This window comes from Pipistrellus hanaki (genome assembly GCF_964339955.1).
Source record: "Pipistrellus hanaki genome assembly, chromosome: 3".
Lineage (NCBI taxonomy): Eukaryota > Metazoa > Chordata > Mammalia > Chiroptera > Vespertilionidae > Pipistrellus > Pipistrellus hanaki.
Genome location: NC_140505.1, coordinates 169,438,055 through 169,462,366, shown reverse-complemented (window position 1 = coordinate 169,462,366; position 24,312 = coordinate 169,438,055). Strand labels below are relative to the sequence as shown.

At 39.5% G+C, this 24,312-nt stretch overlaps 2 protein-coding genes across 2 annotated transcripts; both read left to right on the top strand.

Annotated features, from left to right (window-relative positions):
* The first annotated feature begins 1,257 nt into the window (after nt 1-1,257).
* GDF3 (growth differentiation factor 3) lies at nt 1,258-7,742 on the top strand. Its single transcript, XM_084880220.1, has 2 exons — nt 1,258-1,603; nt 6,847-7,742. The coding sequence occupies exons 1-2, from the start codon at nt 1,336-1,338 to the stop codon at nt 7,674-7,676; spliced, it is 1,098 nt and encodes a 365-aa protein (XP_084736346.1). The 5' UTR covers nt 1,258-1,335; the 3' UTR covers nt 7,677-7,742.
* A 1,576-nt stretch (nt 7,743-9,318) lies between these two features.
* On the top strand, nt 9,319-17,136 carry APOBEC1 (apolipoprotein B mRNA editing enzyme catalytic subunit 1). Its single transcript, XM_084879943.1, has 5 exons — nt 9,319-9,413; nt 11,992-12,019; nt 13,539-13,936; nt 15,002-15,120; nt 15,583-17,136. The coding sequence occupies exons 1-5, from the start codon at nt 9,398-9,400 to the stop codon at nt 15,709-15,711; spliced, it is 690 nt and encodes a 229-aa protein (XP_084736069.1). The 5' UTR covers nt 9,319-9,397; the 3' UTR covers nt 15,712-17,136.
* The last annotated feature ends 7,176 nt before the right edge of the window (nt 17,137-24,312 follow it).

Below are 24,312 nucleotides of genomic sequence, written 5' to 3'. Positions count from 1 at the left end.
GGAGAACTACAGATAGGTCATTATCATTAGAACATTAACATTGATGGTGGTGGAAGGTAGGAAATGAGGCTGGCTAGGAATGTGGGTACCAAACCAAGAAAGTCCTTAAAAGACATGCTAAGGAGTCATTAGATTTATCCTATAAATTATGGGAAACGATTATGTATAAGATTTAACACTTTTCCTTTGGGAGAAACAAGTTTTTATAATAGGTGGTATAACAATGTAAAATAATAAAGTCTCTCTTCACAAAAAGCTTAAAAATTACATTGGCAACAAACAAGCTAAGTGGAAATAGCACCGATTCACTTGTATCTTGCACTATTTATATTTATGGAATGTCAGCTTCCTCAATGGCAGAGTCAGAGGAAAAGATCCAGTATTTGAAAATCTCACAGTACTTTGTCAAAACAAAACAAAAAGAAACAAAAATTGATATATGCTGCCCTACTAAGCTTTTCAATAACCCCCATATCTTTTCACATGTAATTCCTTCAGTTCTGGATGTCTGACCGTCTTACTGAAAAATGTCTACTTAAACTTTGAAGCTTTCTCCTCTGAGAACACTTTGGGTGTACACAATGCCTGACAAATGGTAAGTACACCCAAACACATCATCTTAGCAGATTCCTATGGCAAATTAGAAGGTCAGTTTTTATTTCCAGTTGAGAAAAAGTATTTTTAGGAAGATGAAGAGACATGCCCACTGTCTGATAGCTAATAAGTAATGGAACCAGAATGAACCCAGTGAGTCTGACTTTTTACTTTTGATGAGGAGGACAAAGGTGGATGAACAAACTCCAGCCCCTCTGAGAGCTGCCGATGGACAAAGAGTGTAGACCAACTTCTTTGGGAGGATTTCTTGCTCCCCGAATTAATTTCCCACACATCCCTGTGGATATATTCTAACAGCATTCTATCTATATATTTGTCTAGTTAGACTATGGATGACAAGACTTTGAATTACTTACTGCTATGTTTCTAGCACCTGTCTCAGCACTTGCACATAATAGATGCCGAATAAACGCTTGTGAAATGAATAAATGCGCGTCTCCGTTTCACTCTGCCGCCGACAAACCTCAGACTGTCGCAGCGTTAGGCCCACACACTGGTGATCTTTGCTTTGCGTACTTATTTTCTGGAACAGTGGAGCTAGGGAAGAGGAGGGAAAAATTGATTCTTTTTCTATCCCATTGCCTCTGAGGAGCTGGGAAGAGAGCAATTCACACTTGATTATCTTACATCAGATAAATTAGCAGCAGCCGAATTGCTGGGAAGTCGGGAGCGGGAGCTCTCTTCAGCCTCACTAGCCAGCTTTGTCTCAGCTCAGAGGCCATGCTGCCTTCCCTGCCAGTCTTGGCTCTCAGCCTCTCCTTAACGCTGGCCTCGGGCCAGACATTCCAATTTAAAAAACATGCCTTCCTCCAGTTTCTGGGTCTAGACAAGATGCCTTCACCTCAGAAATTCCTACCTGTGCCTTCCATCTTGAAGAAGATTTTCCACAATCAAGAGACAGCAGCCACCATTGGGGTCTCACCAGATCTCTGCTACGTAAAGGAGCTGGGAGTCCAGGGCAACATACTTCGACTTGTCCCAGATCAAGGTAAGGGTATTGGAGTGTTTCCTAGGGGGGGGGGGGGGGGGGAAATTATATATATATATTTATATATTTTTTTGGTGGGGGAGGGAGGGGTTGTGAAGAAAGAAAAGATGTGAAAGCTACTGAGGGGTTCATAGAAGGTCATGTGCTGGCGTTTTACGGATTTTATCTCATTTAATCCCAACAACAATCGTGAAAGGTAGGCTCAGACTGTAGAACCCGTAACCTATTCAAGATCATACAGCTAATGTGTAAGGAAAGTCAGGATTTAAAGTAACTTCTGTTTTTCTGAATCAACAGCTTTGTGCTGTGGTTTAGGTGGGAGGGGTGAGGGTGCAATTAGGACTTAGTCTTCCACTCTTTAGCCCACAATTTAGACAATTTCTATTATTTCTTTAGGATAAATTTTTAGAAGGGGATTATTGCATTTACGAGTGTGTTTTTGGTGTCTTGGTATGGCAAGCAGGGGACTAAAATTTTGAGCTTAATTTGACCATGGGCCTATCTTCTCTTCTCATACCTCCCACTACTTTTGTTGGGTGGAAAAGGCTATTTTTGGCTTATGAGTACAGAGCAATAGCGTATGCCATTGTCATACTCTCTGTAAGGATCTGATTGAGTGCCATTTAATAATTTGCCAAATTAACCAACCATCAAAATGACCCAGATCAACTGTTAAAAGTTTATTATCTTGCCCAGTTCCTTGCCCTTCACTCTTCCACCCAATTCTTATTCAAAGTCAGGAATAAGTGTTGTAATCTGCATTTCTATGTGGCCTCCCAAGTGGTTCAAAGGCGGCCGTGAGAGTCTTAATGGTTAGTTTTACAGCAACTAGAGATTTAAATATTTATTTGTCCATGAAGCATGTGTTTGATGCTGTGTACCGGGAACAGTGTATGGCCATGAGACTACAGAGATTAAAGATAAAATTTGCCCTATTATATATATATTTGCCCTATTATATAATATAGCTTTAGTGTGCGCACACTTTTTCTATTATTTCCTCAGGATAAATTCTTAGAGGCAGACAAATGACTTCCATAAGTACGTTTGTACTGAGTATTGTATTACAGGCTTAGGGCCTCGGGGGTGTGGGTTCAGGGAAAATTTTTGGAGGGCTAAGAGGTAAGAGGAGCTAGTTCGAAGGGGTTTTTATTGGAGTAGGAAATAGCTGAGGTTACTTTCTTTCCCAATGGAAATTAAACTTTGATTTTTGTGATAATAAATCCTATCAAAATATGGTGTGTGTCGAGGGGAGGAGGAGGGACGACATAATCTCACTATCATCTCTCCTAACTCTTCCCCTAGACTCTAGGGCCTAGAGAAAACCAGCAGTTATATATTCTTAGACTTTTCTTTTTTGCATACATATAATGGAAACTTGTAACCTAAAAAAAAAAATGGGGGGGGGGGTCATACTGTACATTCTTTTGTACAGGAACATCTCACATAAATCAAAACAAATTGTCAACTTATTTTCATTTTAATGGTTGCATGATATTCCATTGTATAGATATGCTATAATTTATGTAACTGACACCCTGTTGATGGGCAAGGACATGTAATAAATAATATAGCTTTAGTGTGTGCACACTTTTTCTATTATTTCCTCAGGATAAATTCTTAGAAGGGGATCATTGCATCTAAGAGCAGGCACATTTATACTTACAGTATATAGCAAATGTCCTCCAAAATTTATATCCCACCATGAGTGTAAGAAAATTCTCACTTTTCCCACAATTATTTTTACATTTAAAAATATTTTTGTTAATTTATTATTTTTTAAAAACCTAACTGTTTATTGTTGAAAGTATTAGATATGTCCCCCTTCCCCCCTTTGACCCCTTCTAGCTTGCCCACTCCCCCTCACTTTTGCATAATTGACAGCCATCCTTTTAAAAATAGGAACTTATGCCCTGGCCAGTATGTCTCAGGTGGTTGGGTGTTGTCCTGTGCATGGAAAGGTTGCCTGTTTGATTCCCAGTCAGGGCACAAGCCTGGTTGGGGCTCAATCCCCGGAGGTAACCAAGTGATGTTTCTCTTACACACACACACACACACACACACACACACACACACACTAAAAAGAAATAAAAATAGGAACTTATTGAAGTGTAACATACATTCAGAAAAGTGCTTATATCACAGAGAACAGCTCAATGAGTTTTCACAGAAAACCAGCTCCCAGACCAAGAAACAGAATGTGACTAACACCCAGAGGGCCCTTTATGCTCTCTTCTGGTTAATCACTACTCCGCCACAGGGTAAATTCTGTTCTGATATCTAACATTACTTTTTAGTTTTGTCTGTTTTTGAACTTCATATAAATTAAATGTGGAATGTACCCTTATTTTGTGTCTGGCTTCTTTCACTCAACATTATATTTATGAGATTTATCCATGCTGCATTTATTTGTAGTTCATTCTCATTGCTATTTAGTATTTCATTCCAGTAACATATGACAATGTACTTATCTATGCTGCATTGGAAGCCCACTAGATATAATTTTAGCTTTTAATTTTTGTTAACCTGGGAGCAAAACATATTGTCATTGTTTTAATTTTTTAATAAGGTGGAATGATGTCTTTTTATTTTTAAATTTAATTAATTAATTAATTATTGACTTCAGAGAAAGGAATGGGGAGAGAGAAAAAGAGAGAGAGACACACACATTGTTTGGCTGCCTCCTGAATGCATATAGTAGTTTTTCATTTTCATCTTTTTAAATATGTCCATTCTGGCTTTTGTCTTGTTTTGTCTTCTGATGCCTAAGGAAAGTGATATGAATAAAAAAGAGGCCAATATATTAGAATTAGAGCTAAAAATAAAGGAGATCAACTGTTCAGATGGTTATTGAGCCAAACCAGTTTCCGCAAAGGATATTTTTAAAAAATATATTTTTATTGATTTCAGAGAGGAAGGGAGAGGAAGAGAGGGATAGAAACATCAATGATGAGAGAGAAGCATTGATCAGCTGCCTCCTGCACACGCCCGCCATAGGGATTGAGCCCTCAACCCGGGCATGCACCCTTGACTGGAATGGAACCTAGGACCCTTCAATTCGAAGGCCAGCACTCTATCCACTGAGCCAAACCAGGTAGGGCCACGGATATTTTTCCCTGTTGATTTTTAGAGAAAGGGAGAGTGAGAGAGAGAGAGAAACATTGATGTGAGAGAGAGATATCAATAGGTTGCCTTCTGCATGTGCCCCACTGGAGCAGGGGATCAAACCTGCAGCCCAGGTACATGCGCTTGACCAGGAATCAAACCTGGACCCTTCTGTTGTGGGCCAATGCTCTAACCATAGAGCAACACCAGCCAGGGCTAATTTTCTTTTTTAAATGAGACTGGAGAGTGTAGAGGCACTGTGGTGGGATGGTTAGAATGTTTGGGTTTCTGTGGTAATTTTCTCACAAAACCTGGAGGAACTTCGATAACCCTTACTTAGGGTGGAGCCACCCAACCAGAAAAAATGATGGCATTAGGCCAAAGAAGTTTTTTTTTTTTCTTTTTCTTTTTTTTGGGGGGGTAGAAGGAAAGATAGAAATTGAAGATGAAAAAAAAGTAAAAAGAAAAGGTAAAAGTATACTCCATTGTGCCTTTTCCTCAAGGAATAGGTAAGATTTGAAATCCAGGCAGAGAAGTTAGTTTTGAAAATAGGGAAACTAGCTCTGGCTGGGTAGCTCAGTTAGTTAGGGCATTGTCCCGATATGCCAACGTTGGGGGTTCAATTCCAGGTCAGGGCACATATAAGAGTCAACTGAAGAATACATAAATAAGTGGAACAATAAATCTCTGTCTCTCTGTCTGTCTCTCTCTCTTCTCTCTCTCTTTTAAAAATAGGGAAAATACAACTTCAAAACATACAGAACCTCTAGCCTTGCGCTTGCTTTATTAGCACATATACTCAAAATTAAAATGATACAGAGAAGCCTGGCCAGTGTGGTTCAGTGATTGAGGGTCAACCTATGAACCAGGAGGTCACAGTTCAATTCCCAGTCAGGGCATATTGCTGGGTTGTGGGCTCAGTCCCCAGTGTGGGGTGTGTTAAAGGTAGCTGATCAATTATTTTCTCATATCATTGATGTTTCTCTCTCTCTCTCTCTTTCTCTCTCTCTCTCTTTCTCTCTCTCTCTCTCTCTCTCTCCCCCTCTCCCTTCCTCTCTGAAATCAATAAAAATATTTTTTAAAAAGAAATGATACAGCCAAAATCAGTTTGGCTCAGTGGATAGAGCGTCAGCCTGCAAACTGAAGGGTCCCAGGTTTGATTCCAGACAGGGGCATGTACCGTGCTTGTGGGCACATCCCCAGTGGGGGGTGTGCAAGAGGCAACTGATCGATGTTTCTAACTCTCTATCCCTCTCTCTTCCTCTCTGTAAAAAATCAATAAAAAATATTTAAAAAAAAAGAAATGATACAGGGAAGATTAGATAGTACCTATGCAAGGATGACATGCAAATTTGCAAAGTGTATCATATTTTTAAGGGTATTAAAAAGTACAAATTGCTTGGCTGGTGTGGCTTATGGTTGAGCATCAACCCATGAACCAGGAGGTCATGTTGAATTCCTGGTGAAAACACATGGCCAGTTTTCAGGCTTGATCTCCAGGGGTGTGCAGGAGGCAGCTGAGAAATGATTCTCTCTCATTGTTGATATTTCTCTCTCTCCCTCTCCTTTCTTCTTTCTGAAAGCAATAAAAAAAATATTTTAAAAAAGAAGTACAAACTGCTAGTTATAAAATTAGTCATGGGATTGTAATGCCCAACATAGAGAATATAGTCAAAATCTACACTAATAAAAGAGTAAGATGCAAATTGACTGTACTTTCACGATGCCCACCAGCCAATCAGGATTGAGTATGCAAATTAACAAAAAAGATGGCAGATTAATTTGCATATGCAGGCGCTGAGTGGCCGGAGCGCAGGCAATGCCAGCAGCCAGGGGAAGGAAGGCCCATTCTTGCACGAATCTTCATACATCGGGCCTCTAGTACCACTTCATAAGGTATACAAATGTCTAATTGCTATGTTGTACACCTGAGACTAATATAATATTGTATGTCAACTATAGTTTAAAAATATATTTAAAAAATGAGGAGTGAAATAAATAAATCCTCCTTTTGAGTACAACTGATTATTTCCTGCCTTTACTATGCGATATACATATAACATTTAGCATTTACATCACAGGTTGATATAAAGTAAAACATATTATGGTGACCTTCACATCTCTCTTTTCTTACATAGGTTCCTTTTTTCACTCCAAGAACCTTGCCCGAGCCTCCTCTTGCCTACAGAAGCTCCTGTACTTCAACCTGTCTGCCATTAAAGCCAACGAGCGGTTAACGATGGCCCAGCTGGGCCTGGACTTGGGGCCCAGCACTTACTATAACCTGGGGCCAGATTTGGAGTTGGTTCTGTCCCTGGTCCACGAGCCTCATGCATGGGACCGGTCCATTCCTAAGCCAGGTAAAATGTTTGTGTTGCAGTCAGTACCATGGCCTCAAGGTGTCCTTCACTTCAACCTGCTGGATGTGGCTAAGGATTGGAGTAATAACCCTCAGAAGAACTTAGGCTTGTTCCTAGAGATACTGGTCAAAGGACAGAGAGACTCTGGGCTGAATTTTCAGCTCGAGGACACCTGTGCCAGACTGAGATGTTCTCTTCATGCTTCCCTGCTAGTTGTGACCCTCGACCCTGAGCAGTGTCACTATTCTTCCCGAAAAAGGAGGGCAGCCATCCCTGCCCCTAAAGTTTCTTGCAAGAACCTCTGCCATCGTCACCAGCTATTCATCAACTTCCGGGACCTGGGTTGGCACAAGTGGATCATTGCCCCCAAGGGGTTCATGGCAAATTACTGCCATGGAGATTGTCCTTTCTCATTGACCACTTCCCTCAATGGCTCCAATTACGCATTCATGCAAGCACTGATGCATGCGGTTGACCCGGCAATTCCCCAGGCTGTCTGCATTCCCACCAAGCTGTCTCCCATTTCTATGCTTTACCAGGACAATGATGACAATGTCATTCTTCGGCATTATGAAGATATGGTGGTTGATGAATGCGGGTGTGGGTAGGCTGTTCGAAATAGTAATTAGGGTAAAGCTTTTAATAAAACTATTATACCTATCTGGTTTATGAAATGTTGGATATGAAATATCAATATGTTTATAATTTGTCTTCCTGGAAAATCTATCATGATTGATGATGTCCCAAGTTACACCCCAACACACACTCACACACAGCCTTAATTAGTATAGGAATTAAAAAAAAATTTTTTTGTTGTTAATCCTCACTCAAGGATATTTTTCCATTCATTAATTTTTTTAGAGAGAGTGGAAGGGAGGGGAAAAGACACAGAGAGAGAAGCATCCAATGCGAGAGAGACACATTGATTGGTTGCCTCCCACACGTGCTGCGAACAGGGCCAGGGATTGAGCCTGCAACTGAGGTACATACCCTTGACTGGAATCAAACCTGGGACCCTTCAGTCCTCAGGCCAACGCTCTATTGTTTGTGTGTGGACGGGGTGGGGGTTGTTATTTTACCTGTCATGAAATCCTTGACTTCTAAAGGACCTTCATTTATGATGTGGCACTTCTCTGTCAACTCTCACCTGCCACTTGAAACAACTACTTCATCTTATGGAAACTCCAGCTTGACTTTCATAGCTAAGGGAAGTTTTATATTTAGGGCTTGGGTGTTATGTCCATAGGATTTGAGATTCAAAGTTCAGGGGTTCTAGATTTGAGATCCTAGTGGGAGCTTTAAGTCTCGAGAATGACCCCAATTCTGGGAGTGTGTGCTAAAACTCAGAGAGCTTGACACAGATTTTGGACAACAGGGGACAATGGCAATAGGGAATATGTGTAGTATTCACTTTTTAGAGGACGATAAAAAAAAGTAAGTGGACTTGGCCTTACATTTAGCCCTGGTTTCAAGAAGGAAGAGAGATCACTGAAGACTTGTCACCTAATTACCTGAGTCAGAAGTCAAAGTCCTTCTGATTTTGCATCTATCAGTGCCCCTCCCCTTTCCAACAAGATTTGGGGCAAAGAGCAAAGAGGAAGTTATAAATAAAATTCTCTCTTCTAGTTGTTCTTTCTCTGTTCTCCCCAAGAAAGAATGATGTGTCAGTCTTGCCTTAACCTTAATTTAAAGGGAAGGGAAAGTTTAAAAAATTCATATAATATTAGGGAAAGAACTTTGTAATTCAAAGATCCTCAGGGATTTACCCTATAGCATTAATCGTTTGCACCAAAAGCTTTCTCCTCAACCCATTGATGCTAACCTCACACCAAATTCTCTCTTAATCTGCTACCTGTTTGTACAGTCTACCAGTGTTTCCCAACCTTCTCTCATGATGAGAATCACCTGGTGGAGTTGTTAAAACACAGATTCCTGAATCCCAACTAAGAAGTGCTAAACTAGAATTTTTGGGAACATATAGGTAAAATTGCATACCTAACTTAGTGCTCTGTATATAAAATCTGTCTTAGAGCACTAGTTAAGTATACAATTTTACCTATATGTTCCCAAAAATTCTAGTTTAGCACTTCTTAGTTGGGATTCAGGAATCTGTGTTTTAACAACTCCACCAGGTGATTCTCATCATGAGAGAAGGTTGGGAAACACTGGTAGACAACCAGTAAGTGCCTGAGACTCAGGAATGAGTCATTATCTGCTCAGTCAGGTGACAGCAATCCCTCCTGAAGAAACAATGTTAAGGCATGTTGTTGACAGGAGCAATCAGCACAATATATAGCTCCAGGGGAGAAAATCAGTGGCACACAGCACCATGGCTTCTGACAAAGGTAAAATGGATCGAGGTCCTGCAAGCTTCATAGTCTTGAAAAGGGTAGAAACTCTGTGTGTGTGTGTGTGTGTGTGGGGGGTGTTTCTATGTTAATTATATTTAAAAATATATAATTTCACTTTATTTGAAAATGTCTGCCTCCCTGTAGACATACTTTTTTTTAAAGGAGATTAATCTGCTGAATGGTGACTGGCTGTGCTTGGTTAAATAAGACTTGTTATAATTATTAATACTAACTATTGACATCCATAAATAATTTTAAACATATGACACTAAATCAGTGCTTGTTTCACTACAATAAATAATTAAGGAAAATATACAACTGTTAAATAATAATTTAAGACAACATCAGAAGTGATACCATAAGAGCATGATAATTATTTAAGGGTTAGTTAGTTGACTTTAGAAAAATTTATGGGCGAGGTAGAACACTTCAGGCTGTAGAAGAAAATAATTTTCAGATGTCATGGAATTTGAGTTTGGATCCTAAAGAGGTAGAATGGAGGTTGGCAAAGAGAAGGCATTTCCAGGTTGGTTGACACAAAGACTTTGAGGGAATTTACAAAGATTGTGTTTGTAATATATTGAGTGCACTGGTGGGACTAGGGAAGAGTTTGTGGAAATAATCTATAATGAAACTAGAGGGCAAATGTGAAGTGCTGTTATAGAGGGCTTTGAATGCCGGGCTAAGGAAATTGAGGTTGATCTTTTTGGTAAAAGAAAATCTCTGGAGAACTTGTGAATAGCATAAACATGATTGAAATAATGGGTTAAACACCTTTACCTGGCATTTGATGCTTTCTGGACTAAAAGCTGAAAAGACTGGAAACAAAGAGACCCAGTAGAAGGCTGTTTATTGCAAGAGTGTTGGCGTGATGTGGTTGGAAATAATACAGATATCAGTCTTGGGAGAATTTTGCCACCCTGAGATCTTCTATGCAGCTGTCAATGCCTCAGTAACCACTGGGCTCCCATGGAAATCTGGCTCTCTTTCATTAGTTCAATAATATTTTTCTACATGCCCTTTGACAATGCTGCCTTTTTTTTTTTTTTTTAACTCATTACTTATGCAGATGTCTTTTCTCCTTTCTCTTGAGTTGTGCTTTAAAAATATATATGTACATTAAGCCAATGGTGTTTCAGCTTCTCTGCACACTACCAATTACTCTTCCTGTCAGTTATAATTTTAATTCAGATAATCGTAACTTAAAACATAAAGCTTGCTGAAACCGGTTTGGCTCAGTGGATAGAGCGTCGGCTTGGGGACTGAAGGGTCCCGGGTTCGATTCCGGTCAAGGGCATGTACCTTGGTTGTCGGCACATCCCCAGTGGGGGGTGTGCAAGAGGCAGCTGATCGATGACTCTCTCTCATCGATGTTTCTAACTTGCTATCTCTCTCCCTTCCTCTCTGTACAAAATCAATAAAATATATTTAAAACAAAACAAAACAAAACAAAAAAAACAAACATAAAGCTTGCTGAAACCGGTTTGGCTCAGTGGATAGAGCGTCGGTCTGCAGTCTGAAAGGTCCCAGGTTCGATTCTGGTTAAGGGCATGTACATTGGTTGCGAGCACATCCCTGGTAGGGGGTGTGCAGGAGGCAACCGGTCAATGTTTCTCACTCATCAATGGTTCTAGCTTTCTATCCTTCTCCCTTCCTTTCTGTAAAAAATCAATAAAATATATTTTAAAAAATTAAAAAAATAAAGCTTTATGAAGTAATACAGACTCCCTGTACATTTTGCTTAGTTTCTACCAATAGTTACATTTTGCAAAACTATAAAATAATATCATAACCAGGATATTAACATTCATACAATCCATCAATTTTATTCAGATTCCCCTAATTTCACTTGTACTCATTTATGTGTGTGTTTAGCTTTATGCAATTTTGTCACCTGTATAGGTTTGTGCATCTACCACCACAGTCAGATTAAAACAGCTCCAACAGCACAGACCTGTTTTATTGTCCTTTTATAGCCAAACCCTTCTCCTTTCTTCTTCACCTATGCTCCTAATCCTTGATAACTATTTATCTGTCCTTTCTTCTAAAATTTTGTCTTTTTAAAGTGCAACTAAAGCCCAGCCAATATGGCTCAGTGATTGAGCATTGGCTTGTGAACTGGGAGTTCATGACTCTCATCCTGGCTGGTGCACATGCCTGGATTTGGGCCTTGATCCCCAGTGTGGGGCTTGTGGGAGGAGGCTGATCAATGATTCTCTCTCATCATTAATTTTTTTTTTAGATTTAAATTGTTTATTGTTTAAAGTATTACATAACTCTCATTTTCTCCCCATTGACCTCCCCCAGCCGCTCCCATCCCCCAGCACATGCCCTAACTGTCCCCCACTGTCTGTGCCCATTGGTTATGCTCATATGCATGCATTGGGTTGATCTCTTACCCTCTCTCCCCCTGCTTTGCGTCATAGGTTAGACAGTTTGTTCAATGCTTCTATATCATTGATGTTTTTATCTCTCTCCCTTTCCCTTCCTCGCTGAAATCAATAAAAATGTATTTTAAAAGTACAACTCAATTTGTATATGTTACTTGACATACTCATCTCTTGGTCAACAGGTTGTTCAGCTGGTGATCCCACCTTGAGGTAAGAATAATACTGTCAGCCCTGGCCCAGTAGCTGTTAGTTAGAGCATCGCCTCAGTATGCCGAGGTTATGGGTTTGCTACCCAGTCAGGGCACATATAAGGATCAGTCAATTAATGCATAAATAAGTGGAACAACGAATCTCTCTCTCTCTTCCTTCCCCTCTCACTAAAAGTTAATTTTTAAAAATTAAAAGAATAATACTGTTGTGCATTTTTTTAATTTTTTAAAATACATCTTTATTGTTCAGATTATTACAGGTATTCCTCTTTCCGCCCCCCCCCCCCATAGCTCCCCTCCACTCGATTCCCCACCCCACCCCATGCCCTTACCTCCCACTACTGTCTTTATCCATAAGTGTAAGATTTTTGTCCAATCTCTTCCCACACCCCTCAGACCTCCTTCCCCCTGAGAATTGTCAGCCCACTCCCTTTCTATGTTCCTGATTCCATTATATTCACCAGTCCATTCTGTTCTTCAGACTTTTTTATTCACATGTTTTGCATTTAATTCAACCAAGAATGAGTAGGTATTTAAGAGCTGGAGGACTATAGTTAACCTTATTGGCCTTCCCTCTTTTACCATGTTCCCATTCTTTTTTTCCCCTTTTCCAACTTTATTCTCTATGATTATTGCTTTCTTTGTCTTTGTTTTTGTCTTTTGGTTTCTGTTGAAATAAATGACCTTCCAGCTTTGTTCTGCTATTGTCTTACCAATGCTCTTTTCTCTTTAGATCACATGTTTTTACAGTCATTAGTGAAAGGTTCAAGGAACTGATTTGTCACTTTCATTTCCATTCCTGTTTTATATTATATGACTATTTTCCAGACATATCATTATAACAGGGGACTTTTGGTCAAGGAATATATTAGCATATGATGTGGGAGGACTTATTTATGTAATAAATAAATATGATACTTTAGGGGTGAATGAGAAATATTAGAGTGTAACAAGCTTATTGGAAAGGAGGGGCCTCAGCACAATCCTGAGTTTCCTAAGTCATAGCTTTGACACACAGAGGTGCCATTGACAACAAGTTGAATTTCTTTTTTATGAGGAATTAGTATATAGAATTTAACGTGGAGGAATCCTGAGGCTAAATTACTCTCTTCTTAGGCTTGGCAATAGAATTTTATTGATTTGAGGATTCTGCACCTGAGAAAATCCAGTTGGAGTTCATTGAGGAATAGTAAATATTAACAAGTGGAACATGGCACCTCTAAGAGTGAGACAGAAACATTAGAACATAAGGAGAAAAAGGATACATTTATACCTGAATTCAAAACTAATAAGCAATGGTATAAAGAGAGTGGTAACCAAATAACATGAGTTGGGGAAAAATATCTTTACTGTGTTTGTGACAGAAACTCTGATAATTCAAGCAGACTTCCCCAAATAGCTTTTAGATATAGAGAGGGGGAAAAAGTGTCCCGAGATCATGTTTTAGATTTGCCTTATAGAAAAAGGGTTTTTAAAAGGATTTTAAAATTTCCTCTAAAAGTTTTATGACAATATTTTAGGAGAAGAATCGAACCCTGGGAATTTGAAGCCATCTTTGACCCCAGAGAGCTCCGTAAAGAGGCCTGCCTGCTCTATGAAATCAAGTGGGGCACGTGTCCTAAGATTTGGCGACACTCAGGCAAAAACTCCACCAAGCACGTTGAAGTCAATTTTATAGAAAAAATTACTTCAGAAAGACAATTTTGCTCATCCACCAGCTGCTCCATCATCTGGTTCTTATCCTGGAGTCCCTGTTGGGAATGCTCCAAGGCTATTACAGAATTTTTGCGTCAACAACCTGGTGTGACTTTAGTTATTTATGTAGCACGGCTTTTTCACCACATGGATGAACAAAACCGACAAGGACTCAGGGACCTCATTAAGAGTGGTGTGACTATCCAGATCATGACAACCCCAGGTAAAAACAATAAACCAAGAACCTTAAGTGTTTATGAGAGACTGTGCTGGTGGCCAGGAGATTGATTATCCTAGAGTAGAAGTCTCAGAAGTAAAAGTTCAAAATAATGTAGAGAACACCAGGTCCGTAATTGATAGCAGGGAAAGTATATAAAAAAAAAAAAAAATGACTGTTTTCTACTTTACCATTATGGCCTCTCAGCCATCTTAGATTGAACTCCTTTGTTCTTTTTAGGGGTTCAGGGAGAGTCTAGTCCATCTGAAGTAGTAAATAGGCCAGAGGGCTTTAGATATGATACACACACACACACACACACACACACACACACTAGGGGCCCAGTGCATGAATTTGTGCACCTTGAAAGGAACTGTGGGCCATGAGGCTGCAGTAGGCACAGGGGCAGGTCTCAGCCCATCCTCTGCGCCCCCACCCAGCTCCTGCCACCACAGCCCCCGGTGTCCTGTCTGCTGGTAACCCCGCTCCTGCTGTCCCTGCTCCTATGTGCTGATGGCACCTGTCCTGCTTGCACCTGCTAATGGTGCCAAGAGATTGGGACTGGTGCTGGGAACCAGGAGCCAGTGTGAGCAGCAGCTCTGGCATTGACAGCAGATGCAAGCACCGGGCAGGACCACGGCATATGGGAGCAAAGAATTTTCAGTAACTGCCAGAGGCTCACGCTGATGACAGCGACTGGTACCCCACCTTGGTCTGGTGCTCCCACTCATCTGCTCCACCATACTGCCACATCTAACACCCACCATGTTCCACGCATACCCCCTGGTGGTCAGCCCATGTCATAGTGACCGGCTGTTCGTTGTTTTGATTGTTCTGCCATTCGGTCTATTTGCATATTATCCTTTTATTATATAGGATATATAGTGACCCCCCCCCCCAAAAAAATGTATACACACTTAACAGCTGCTCAATTGATGTTTCTTTTTTTTTTCAGATTTAACCCATTGGAATTAATAATTATTGAAAGTGTATGTACATTTATTTACTAGTAAGTTCAACTTTCTTTAAGTAATTTTTTTTGTATTTGTTGAATGATTTGTGTTTCCTTAGAGTATGATTATTGCTGGAGGAATTTTGTCAACTACCCACCTGGGAAAGACACTCACTGCCCAATATATCCCCCTCTGTGGATGAAGCTATATGCACTGGAACTCCACTGCATAATTTTAGTAAGTTATTTTAAGAGATAAAGATTCTTGTGCAAACAAACAAACAAACAAAAAAAATCCATCCTTCTTCAAACTTCTTTCTGAATAATTTTGACATGTACTCTCCTCATCATTTGTCACTTATATTAGTTATTTAACTACTTGAACTATTTTAAGAAAATGTAAGACGATATCTTTGTGGAAAATAAGTAGGAAAGGGACATGGATAAACTGGTCTAAGATATATGTGGACTCCTATTAATTAGATGTTATTATTACTACAACACATATTGGCTTTACAAAATTGCAGATATTCTCCTTTACCATATTGGTGTGTGTCATTCTATTGGAGAAATGTTTTCCATTTGTATTCTCTTGAGAATAGTTCAATGGTCTATTAACTAGTGCTATAAAATTTTTGTTGTAATAATAGAATTAAGAAAAATATGATCTTACCATTTTATTTTACTTTGTATATTTCAGAGACTTCCTCCCTGTTTAATGATTTCAAGAAGATGTCAGAAACAGCTTACAAGTTACAGGCTTAATCTTCAAATGTGCCACTACCAAAATATTCCACACCATATCCTTTTAGCTACAGCATGGATATAACTTCTTGTGACTTGGAGATGAATAGGATAATTCTTTGCAGGCAATGATGATTCACTAATGATTCTTATTATTTAGAATCTAGAAATGTTTAGTTTCTGTAACTATAAATTTACAAACCATAAATTATCTAAAAAATAAAGGACTATCCCATTTACAATAGCATAAAAATACATAGGAATAAATTTAACTAAGAAGATAAGAACCAAAAACTATAAGATATTGATAAAGAAATTGAAGAAGACACAAATAAATGGAAGAGGATATCCCATGTTCATGGATTCAAATAACTAATATTATAAAACGTCCATACTACCAAAAACAATCCATAGATTCAATGCAACTCTATCAAGATTTCAATGGAATTAAAAAAACAAACAAACACAATTCTAAAATTCATATGGAACCACAAAAGACCTGAATAGTCAAAGCAGCCCTGAAAAAAAAAAAAAAGAACAAAGTTGGTGGCATTACAAGTCCTGATTTCAAACTATATTACAAAGCTATCATAATTAAAGAGTATGGTATTGGCATGAAAACAGAGACCAGTGGAACAGAATAGAGAGCCCAGAAATAGACACACATATATTTGTGGTTAATTAATATTTGTCAAGGAAATCAGGAACACAATAGAGAAAAGGAAGTTCCTTCAGTAAATGATAATCACAAAAGAATGAAATGGGACCTACACACACACACACACACACACACACACACACACACACACATAAAGGTTATTATTTTGCTCAAACTGCAGTCTAATGCAAGTTGGGTGGGACTGTCATTGAGGGACCCCAATTCCTTTCATCTGATGACTCCATCTTTCCTATAGCCTTGGGGTCCTCTACTGAATTCTCTACATTTCATTTATCTAGCACACAGAAGGGGGAGAGAGAGTTGGATAGTTCCTGCTGCCTTATCTTGCATGTCACTGATCTGTTCTTTTGCCTTTGATTTCTTTTGTGTATTTTTCATTTTATTTATTGTAATCATCATTTTTGATTTTTATTTATTTTGATTTTTAAAATACTTTTGAATTTTTATAATCATGTATTTGAGCCCTAGCTATCAAATACATGAAATACATGATTTGGCTCAGTGGAATAGCATCACCTGAGGACTGAAGGGTCCCAGTTCAGTTCTGGTCAAGGGCACATACCTTGGTTGCAATCGATGTGTCTCTCTCACACTGACGTTTCTCTCTCTGTTTCTTTTCCCCTTCCTTCCACTCTCTCTAAAAAACAAGCAAACAGACAAACAAAGAAGCTTAAAAAATAAAAATGTGTTTGAGCCAGCCCTGGCTTGTGCTGCTCAATGGTTAGAGCGTTGGCTTGTGCACATACCTAGAAAATAGGACCTGCTAGCTCTCTGGAAATCCCAGACCTTTTAGCCAATTGTGCCCTGTTTTTCATGTTGCTGCTTCTAATATTCTATAAAATATCCTTCAGGAAAGGTGTTCCACTGATTGTAAGGCACTATACTCCCCAATTTATAAATTGTCCCGCAGGTGGCCCCCCCCCACCAAAAAAAAAAAATAAAGGACATCAAAGTTGTTACTAAATTGTCTTATTTTTGTCTTTGATAACGCTTAGACTTTTCTCTCTACCCGAGTATAAATATATTCACCAATCTCCATCTCCTCACACTCAAGGTGGGAAGAGCAAGGTGACAGAGAAATTGAGTAGATTCTCTATAGTTCATGGTTAAATGGGCCTATTTGCAATGGTGGTTATAAGTTTATTGTGGTCTTGCATTTATGGTCATTAATTTGCCCTCTTGTGTGTCCTTTTTCAGTTGTACTGAGACGAGAAGGTGCAGGCATGGAGAATGCTGATGGTTAGGGTTAGCCAGGTTTAAGACTTTGTAAGGGAAGCAATAAAAAGAATGAGAGGGGATAAAAAGCTTCAGATTAGTATGCCTCTGAGATGGATTAAAAAAAAAAAAAAAAGGGAGAGGGCTGTTGGATTGGGAAAAAGTCAGAAAGGCAATGAACTGGAAATCTTGATAAGATCATTAAATAGGTGCAGTGGCTATATTCAAACAATCCAGCTTGAAGACTAGTATGTTACAGTCAGAAACAGAATGGATTAACTATTTTGAAAGCAAAATAGCTTTAAATAGTAACATCACTGAGAGTCTGTAGCTGAGTTAGAATCGAAAAGTAGAAAGGAGGAGGCCAAGGAACTAAGAGGTAAGCCCCTTCGTTGGTCTTCTTTTTAAGAATTTTCTTGGTATTCTCCCATGCTTCTTGAACTTTAGGATAATTTTGTGGAGTTTCCAAATATCAGAACTTTCAAAATGTCATTGGTGAAACTCTATATGCCAGATAAAGGTAACCTCCCTTTTCTCTCCAATTATCTCTTACTCTGGTATGCCCATTTCTTTCCAGCTAAGGTTTTTATAATAAGAGTGCATACTGGTTATTCTATTTCCTTATCTTCTGCTCCTCAGCTCTTTGGAAAACTTTTTAAAGACACTGATGGGGTCTCTTCAATCTTTATCTTCCTATACCTACTGGTAGTATTGATGCATTTGACCACGTTTTTCTTGGAATTCTTAGTCGTCGGTGACACATTGTCTCCTGGATCCCTTCCTCTCAGTTTTCTTCTTAAGTTTTTCTTACACTTTTCTACTCCTAAAGTATCAGTGTTTTTAACAAGATTATCACCTCTCGGTCACTTATTTAAGGATTGAATAAAGCCAATCTGGGGATAGAGCCATGGATAACACAGCCTATCTTTGCTTTCATGGTGCTTAAATACCAGCGCTTTCACGCTGTATAAACACACTCCCCAGGAGACCTCATCCATTTCCATGGCTTCCACTACTACCTGTAATCAGGAGTGATAGTCATCAACAACCGCTATTACCCAAGGACTAACAAAATCAGAAAAAGGCATCAACTAATCATGTAACCAGTCTGGGTGCACTCCATTGGACTGTTTGAATACCAGCACAGCCTATTCTGTATTGCATACTATAAGATAATATGATTTCTGGTGGTGAAGAGAACAGACTGACACATTCTTTTTTTATTTATTTCTTTGTTGATTAAAGTATCACATATTTGTCCTCTACCCTCCATTCCAATCCTCCACCCCACCCGCACTCATGCCCTCACCCCCCTATTGTCCTCGACCACTGGTTAGGCTCATATGTGTGCACACAAGTCCTTTGGTTGATCTCTCCCTTTTATCCCCACCTTCCCTTTGAGGTCCAATAGTCTGACCCATGGCTCCTTATCTCTGGGTCTGTTCTTGCTCATCAGCCTATGCTGTTCACCATTTCCCCTAGATGAGTGAGATCATGTCCTACTGGAAATATACTTATAAGAATAAAAAATGAGACAAGCAATAATCATTATGCTGAAAGGTAAATGAATCAGTCTATAGAGAGTTTCTTTCTGGGCTGACAAATTCTTTACTTTCTGCTCTGTGACCTGGGGCGAGCTACTTCATGTGTTTGTGCTTCTGTTCCCTCCTCTAAAAATGGGGATAATAAAGTACTTTAGCATAGGGTTGTTATGAGAATCTAATGAGATAATACATATAAATATAGAATATGCTAAGCATTCAATAAATGATAGCTATTATTATTCATTAGTCCACAGCTTTGTCTCTAGACCTGACTTTTTTTCTTTCCAAAGTTACAGATTAAGTGGTTTTTCCTTCAAATATACCACAGGAGCTTGGGAAACTTAACAAGGCTCAGTATAAATTTGGAGGAGCATCCTTATAAACAAATAGGGACATTTTAAATTTATTTGTACTGCATTGGATGGAGATAAAGAATAAAAACAGGAAACATATATGATATTACTCATTATGTACTCTGTTAGAAGTGGTTCATATATGTGAATTAATTTCATCTTAACTGCTCCACCAAGTGAATACTATCATTATCCTCACTTTACAAATGAGAAAATGGAGGCACAAGACGGTTCAAATGATTTTAGCCAAGCCATGTAAGCTACAAGTTTTAAACCATTTTGAATCCAGAGTTTAAGCTTCTTGTCACATCACTGTATCGTCTCGCCCAAAAGAAAGCATTAATTTGTAACAAAAAGAGCATTTTAAAGAAATTATTTACTTATTTATTGATTTAAAGAGAGTGAGAGAGGAAGGAGAAACATTCATTTATTGTTCTGCTTATTTAAGCATTTATCAGATGATTCTTATATTTGCCATAATAGGGGACTGAACCCACAACCTTGGTGTATTGGGACGACGCTCTAACCAACTGAGTTACCTGGCCAGGGGGAAAAAGAATATTTCTTACAGTTTTCTTCATATATTAGGTCTATTTCCCTCCATATTTTACAATCTGCAAATATCCTCTGGAGGAAACAAGCTGTGGAACCTCATTCTAGTATTTAATGTTTCACTCATCCTTTCCTTATACTTGGGATCAATCTCCTAATGCTGACTTATTTTCTCATCTAATATTTTAAAACATCTGACCTTTCACCATGAAAGATATCTTTTTCACTCTAAATTAAAGTGAGTTTTTTGTGTGCTTGGACAGCCTTGCTGTATTGCCTAGTGAGACTGTCACTACAGAGTAAATAGGCACCATGGGAATCAAAGACAAAGCTGGAGACAGAGGAACAAACAAATGTGAGTTAACAAACTCCTTGTCCCAGAACTCAGAGTGAAAACACAGATGTGTCTACCAATCTACAGGCCTGGATGATGAGTTGTGACCTGTCCCCAATCTATTTTGGATGCTATTTGTGTTTCTAGAGCTAAAAATAGTCACTTCGCTTCAATGAGATCCTAAACTTAGTGAGAATTGGCTTCCTTTGAAATGCCAAGGCAGTGTTTATCAAACTGTGTTTCTTAAATTATCAGGAAAAATAACAGTCTTTCATGTAAGACTCCATTGGATCATCTTGAATAACTGCTTTATAACCATGACTAACCCATGTTAGGAGAAGCCTGAATGAAAGCACCAGGCCCTGTGCCAAAGAAAAATTCACAGTAACTTGAATAAGTTAAAATTGTGAGGAACACGGGATGGAATTCTGAGCTCAAGTTTCCATTGCTATATAAATGATTCCTATATTTACTTTGTAGTATGTACTATGAAATCTCCTCTTTGTATAAACCAATGTGAAAACATTGCATTAGCCCTGGCCAGGTAGTTCCATTGATTGGAGTGTCGTCCCCTACACCAAAAGATGGCAGGTTTGATTTCCCTGGTCACAGCACATACCTAGGTTGTGGGTTCGATTCTGAGGGGAAGGGGTATAAGAAAGGCAACTGAGCAATGCTTCTCTCTCACATCTCTTTCCCTCTCTCTCTCTTTGTCCCCCCACCCGCTTCTAAAAATCGGTAAAAACATATTCTCTTGTGAGGATTCAAAAACAATAACCAAAAAAACCCCTCCACATTGCTTTAGAAATAAATACCCATTGAAAACTTCTTAAGACAAAATAGTGTAAATTTGTATTCCAAGTAGATGATCATCATAGTTCCTTCTAATTTTATCTTTCTATCATGTACTAATGTAGTTCAACTTCACCAGTCTTTATGAAGGGCCTTCACAAACTTCTGTAGCTCACTGATTTGAATATATTTGATCTCTCTTGGCTCAATTTTGAATTTAGATCTTATCTATGATAGAGTACATGAAGCCATCATAGGATGTAAATTAGAAGGAAAAGACCAATTTTTATGGGCCATGGCAGCTTTAAAACCCTAAGGACAGATTTTATTTGATTAACACTCAGAGGCAGTTGTTTGTGCTGTGCAGACTTCATGGTTCAAAGATTAGAACAGCTTGCTACGCATCAAGCTAACCTGCCTTTGGTCTACCTTTTCAGTGATGTGTGACTTCAGACAAGCTCTGTCCCAGTCTGACCCAGGTCCTGGAGATTCACAGCTGCCCCTGGCCTCTTGGCCAAGAGATGGGACAGCTTCTGAGCTGTTACTAACCCCAGATCATGTCACTATCTCTTTTTGGTTCCTTAAATCCTTGTGAATAATTAAATTGTGTCATCTGTTCTTGGCAGGATTCTTAAATTTTTTTTAACAAGATCAACATGAAATACATCCTATTTCCTATATTGTGAAGACACTGGCAATATTTAGTGATGGTTTTTGTGGATCAGCAGGTGATGCATGTATCAGTGAGTTGTTATGGTCTACAGATCCAGGAATGAAGCTTGGACACTTATATGAAATAGAACCTAGATACAACTCTTGTGTACCCAACTATGGAGTGCAAGTACCCAGAACCTGTCTTTGGGTCACATATCCCACCCACTGCATCAAGCATTAGACATGGCCAGGGAATCCCAGAGGAAGGCCAGCACTTCCTCAAACACTGACTTTTAATTTCTATTCAGGCTGGGTGCTGGTTTGTGACCTAGAAGATCCAGGAAGGGTATATCTGAAGAGAGAGCAGTTGTTGAAGTTGGGGATTTAAATGGTTTATTAACTCTATCACCTTAAGTAGCTTAAAAAAGGGGGGGGGGGAGGGAGGGAAGGCAGGCTTCCAGTTTGGGTGAGAGATAAACAAGAAGCAAACCAGCCCAGCTGGTGTGGCTCAGTGGCTGAGCATTGACCCATGAACGAGGAGGTCACGGTTCATGCCCAGGTTGTGCACTCAATCCCCAGTATGGGGCATGCAGGAGGTAGTCAATCCCATGTTTCTTTCTCATCACTGATGTTTCTATCTCTCTCTCCCTCTCCCTTCCTCTCTGAAATCAATAAAAATATTGATTAAAAATAAGAAAGAAGCCAGGACCGGTTTGGCTCAGTAGATAGAGCATCAGCCTGTGGACTGAAAGGTCCCGGGTTCGATTCCAGTGGAGGGCATGTACCTTGGTTGCGGGCACATCCCCAGTAGGGGGTGTGCAGGAGGCAGCTGATTGATGATTCTCTCTCATCAATGTTTCTATCTCTCTGTCTCTCTCCCTTCCTCTCTGTAAAACATCAATTTAAAAACACACACAAAACCTACTATAGGCCCAGGACACGAAATTCTTGCATGGGTAGGGTCCCTAGTAGCTGCCAGCTGCTGGCTGCTGGCAGGGCCATCCTTCATTCTGTGCTGCCCCCTAGTGATCAGAGCATATCATAGTGAGTGATCCAACTCCCGGTCGGTTGAACTACCGATGGGGACACTTTGCACATTAGGCTTGTATATAGATGTGACTCAAAGAAGTGACCAACACAGGAAAGTTTAAATCTTTAGACAAAGGAACAATATATTTGTGAATAATTGACAAAACAAATGGGGTTTGGGTTTGGGGAGTAAATTGAAGTAACAAAATTTGTTTATACAGCTTTCTGGGCCCTCATTCCCTGACCTAGTGATAAGGATGCCTTCCACCTTCTACTCTCCTATTACAGGCAGGGAATTTTTTACATGAGAGATGCATTCTAGGAGACAAAGGAGAGTCAGAGTAACCCTCTTTAAAAAAAAAATCTCTCTGATTTCAGAGAGGAAAGGAGAGGGAGAGAGAGAGAGAGAAACATCAATGAGCAGAGTGAATCATTTATTGGCTGTCTCCTGCATGCCCCACACTGGAGATTGAACCCACAACCTGGGCATATGCCCTGACCAGGAAGTGAACTGTGACTTCCAGGTCAATGCTCAACCACTTGAGCCATGCCAGCTGGGCCCTTGAGGGGTGTGTGTTTTATATTCTTTTATGAGATGATCAGTCAAGTGCAGCCACAAGAGGAAAAAGAGACTTAGGAAAAGTTTACTATATTCACGGATCCTAGAGACAGAAGGCACTGCATGCCACATAGAGCCACATGGAAGAGCAGCCAGGAGACAGAAGACAGGAGGAAAGAGAAGGTGTAGGACACAGCCTTTATTGGAGTTTCCGGGGAGAAGGGCAAGACAGGGCAGGATAAATAGTTTAAGATTAGCTAGCTAGTTTAAATAATTTCACTGGGCTCTAACCTATAGAGATGTTCTCTACTTTCCTAGTATTTGGGCCTGGGATGGTGAAGGAAGAAGAATATTGCTTCCTGTGGATGTACAGGCCAAACAGAGGAGGGATGGCTCTGGACTAGTTAGTTTGCATATCAAAGGCTAGCTGCGTTCTTGCTATCTCTCAGAATTGGCTAGCCACCGGAGGATCAACCCCTCCCCAGCTAGAAAGGTTTTTTAAGGTGTCAAAACATAACATACAGAAAAAAATTAAATATAGACAATATAAGGGACCCTACTACACATCAATTGTCTATATTTACATTTATATGTGTGTGTGTGTGTGTGTGTATATATATATATATATATATATATAATGTAACATTAAATTTACATATAAATTGAGTTACAATTGGTTATGTTTTTAAAAAATATATATATTTTATTGATTTTGAGAGAGGGATAGAGAGTCAGAAACATCGATGAGAGAGAAACATCGATTTAGCTGCCTCCTGCACACCCCCCACTGGGGATGCGCCCACAACCAAGTACATGCCCTTGACCGGAATCAAACCTGGGACCCCCTAGTCCACAGGCCACGCTCCATCCACTGAGCCAAACCGGTTCGGGCACAATTGGTTATGTTTTGTTGACACTTAATTAGACATTTATTGCACTGGTTTGTGTGAGTCAGTGGTTAGAGCACCAGCCTGT

Excerpts from the sequence above, each read along its gene's own strand:
- GDF3 (XM_084880220.1), top strand. The coding sequence starts at position 1,336 with ATGCTGCCTTCCCTGCCAGTCTTGGCTCTCAGCCTCTCCTTAACGCTG. Across the intron at positions 1,604-6,846 it reads TCGACTTGTCCCAGATCAAG|GTTCCTTTTTTCACTCCAAG; the intron begins GTAAGGGTATTG and ends TTTCTTACATAG.
- APOBEC1 (XM_084879943.1), top strand. Across the intron at positions 12,020-13,538 it reads GCTGGTGATCCCACCTTGAG|GAGAAGAATCGAACCCTGGG; the intron begins GTAAGAATAATA and ends ACAATATTTTAG. Across the intron at positions 13,937-15,001 it reads CCAGATCATGACAACCCCAG|AGTATGATTATTGCTGGAGG; the intron begins GTAAAAACAATA and ends GTGTTTCCTTAG.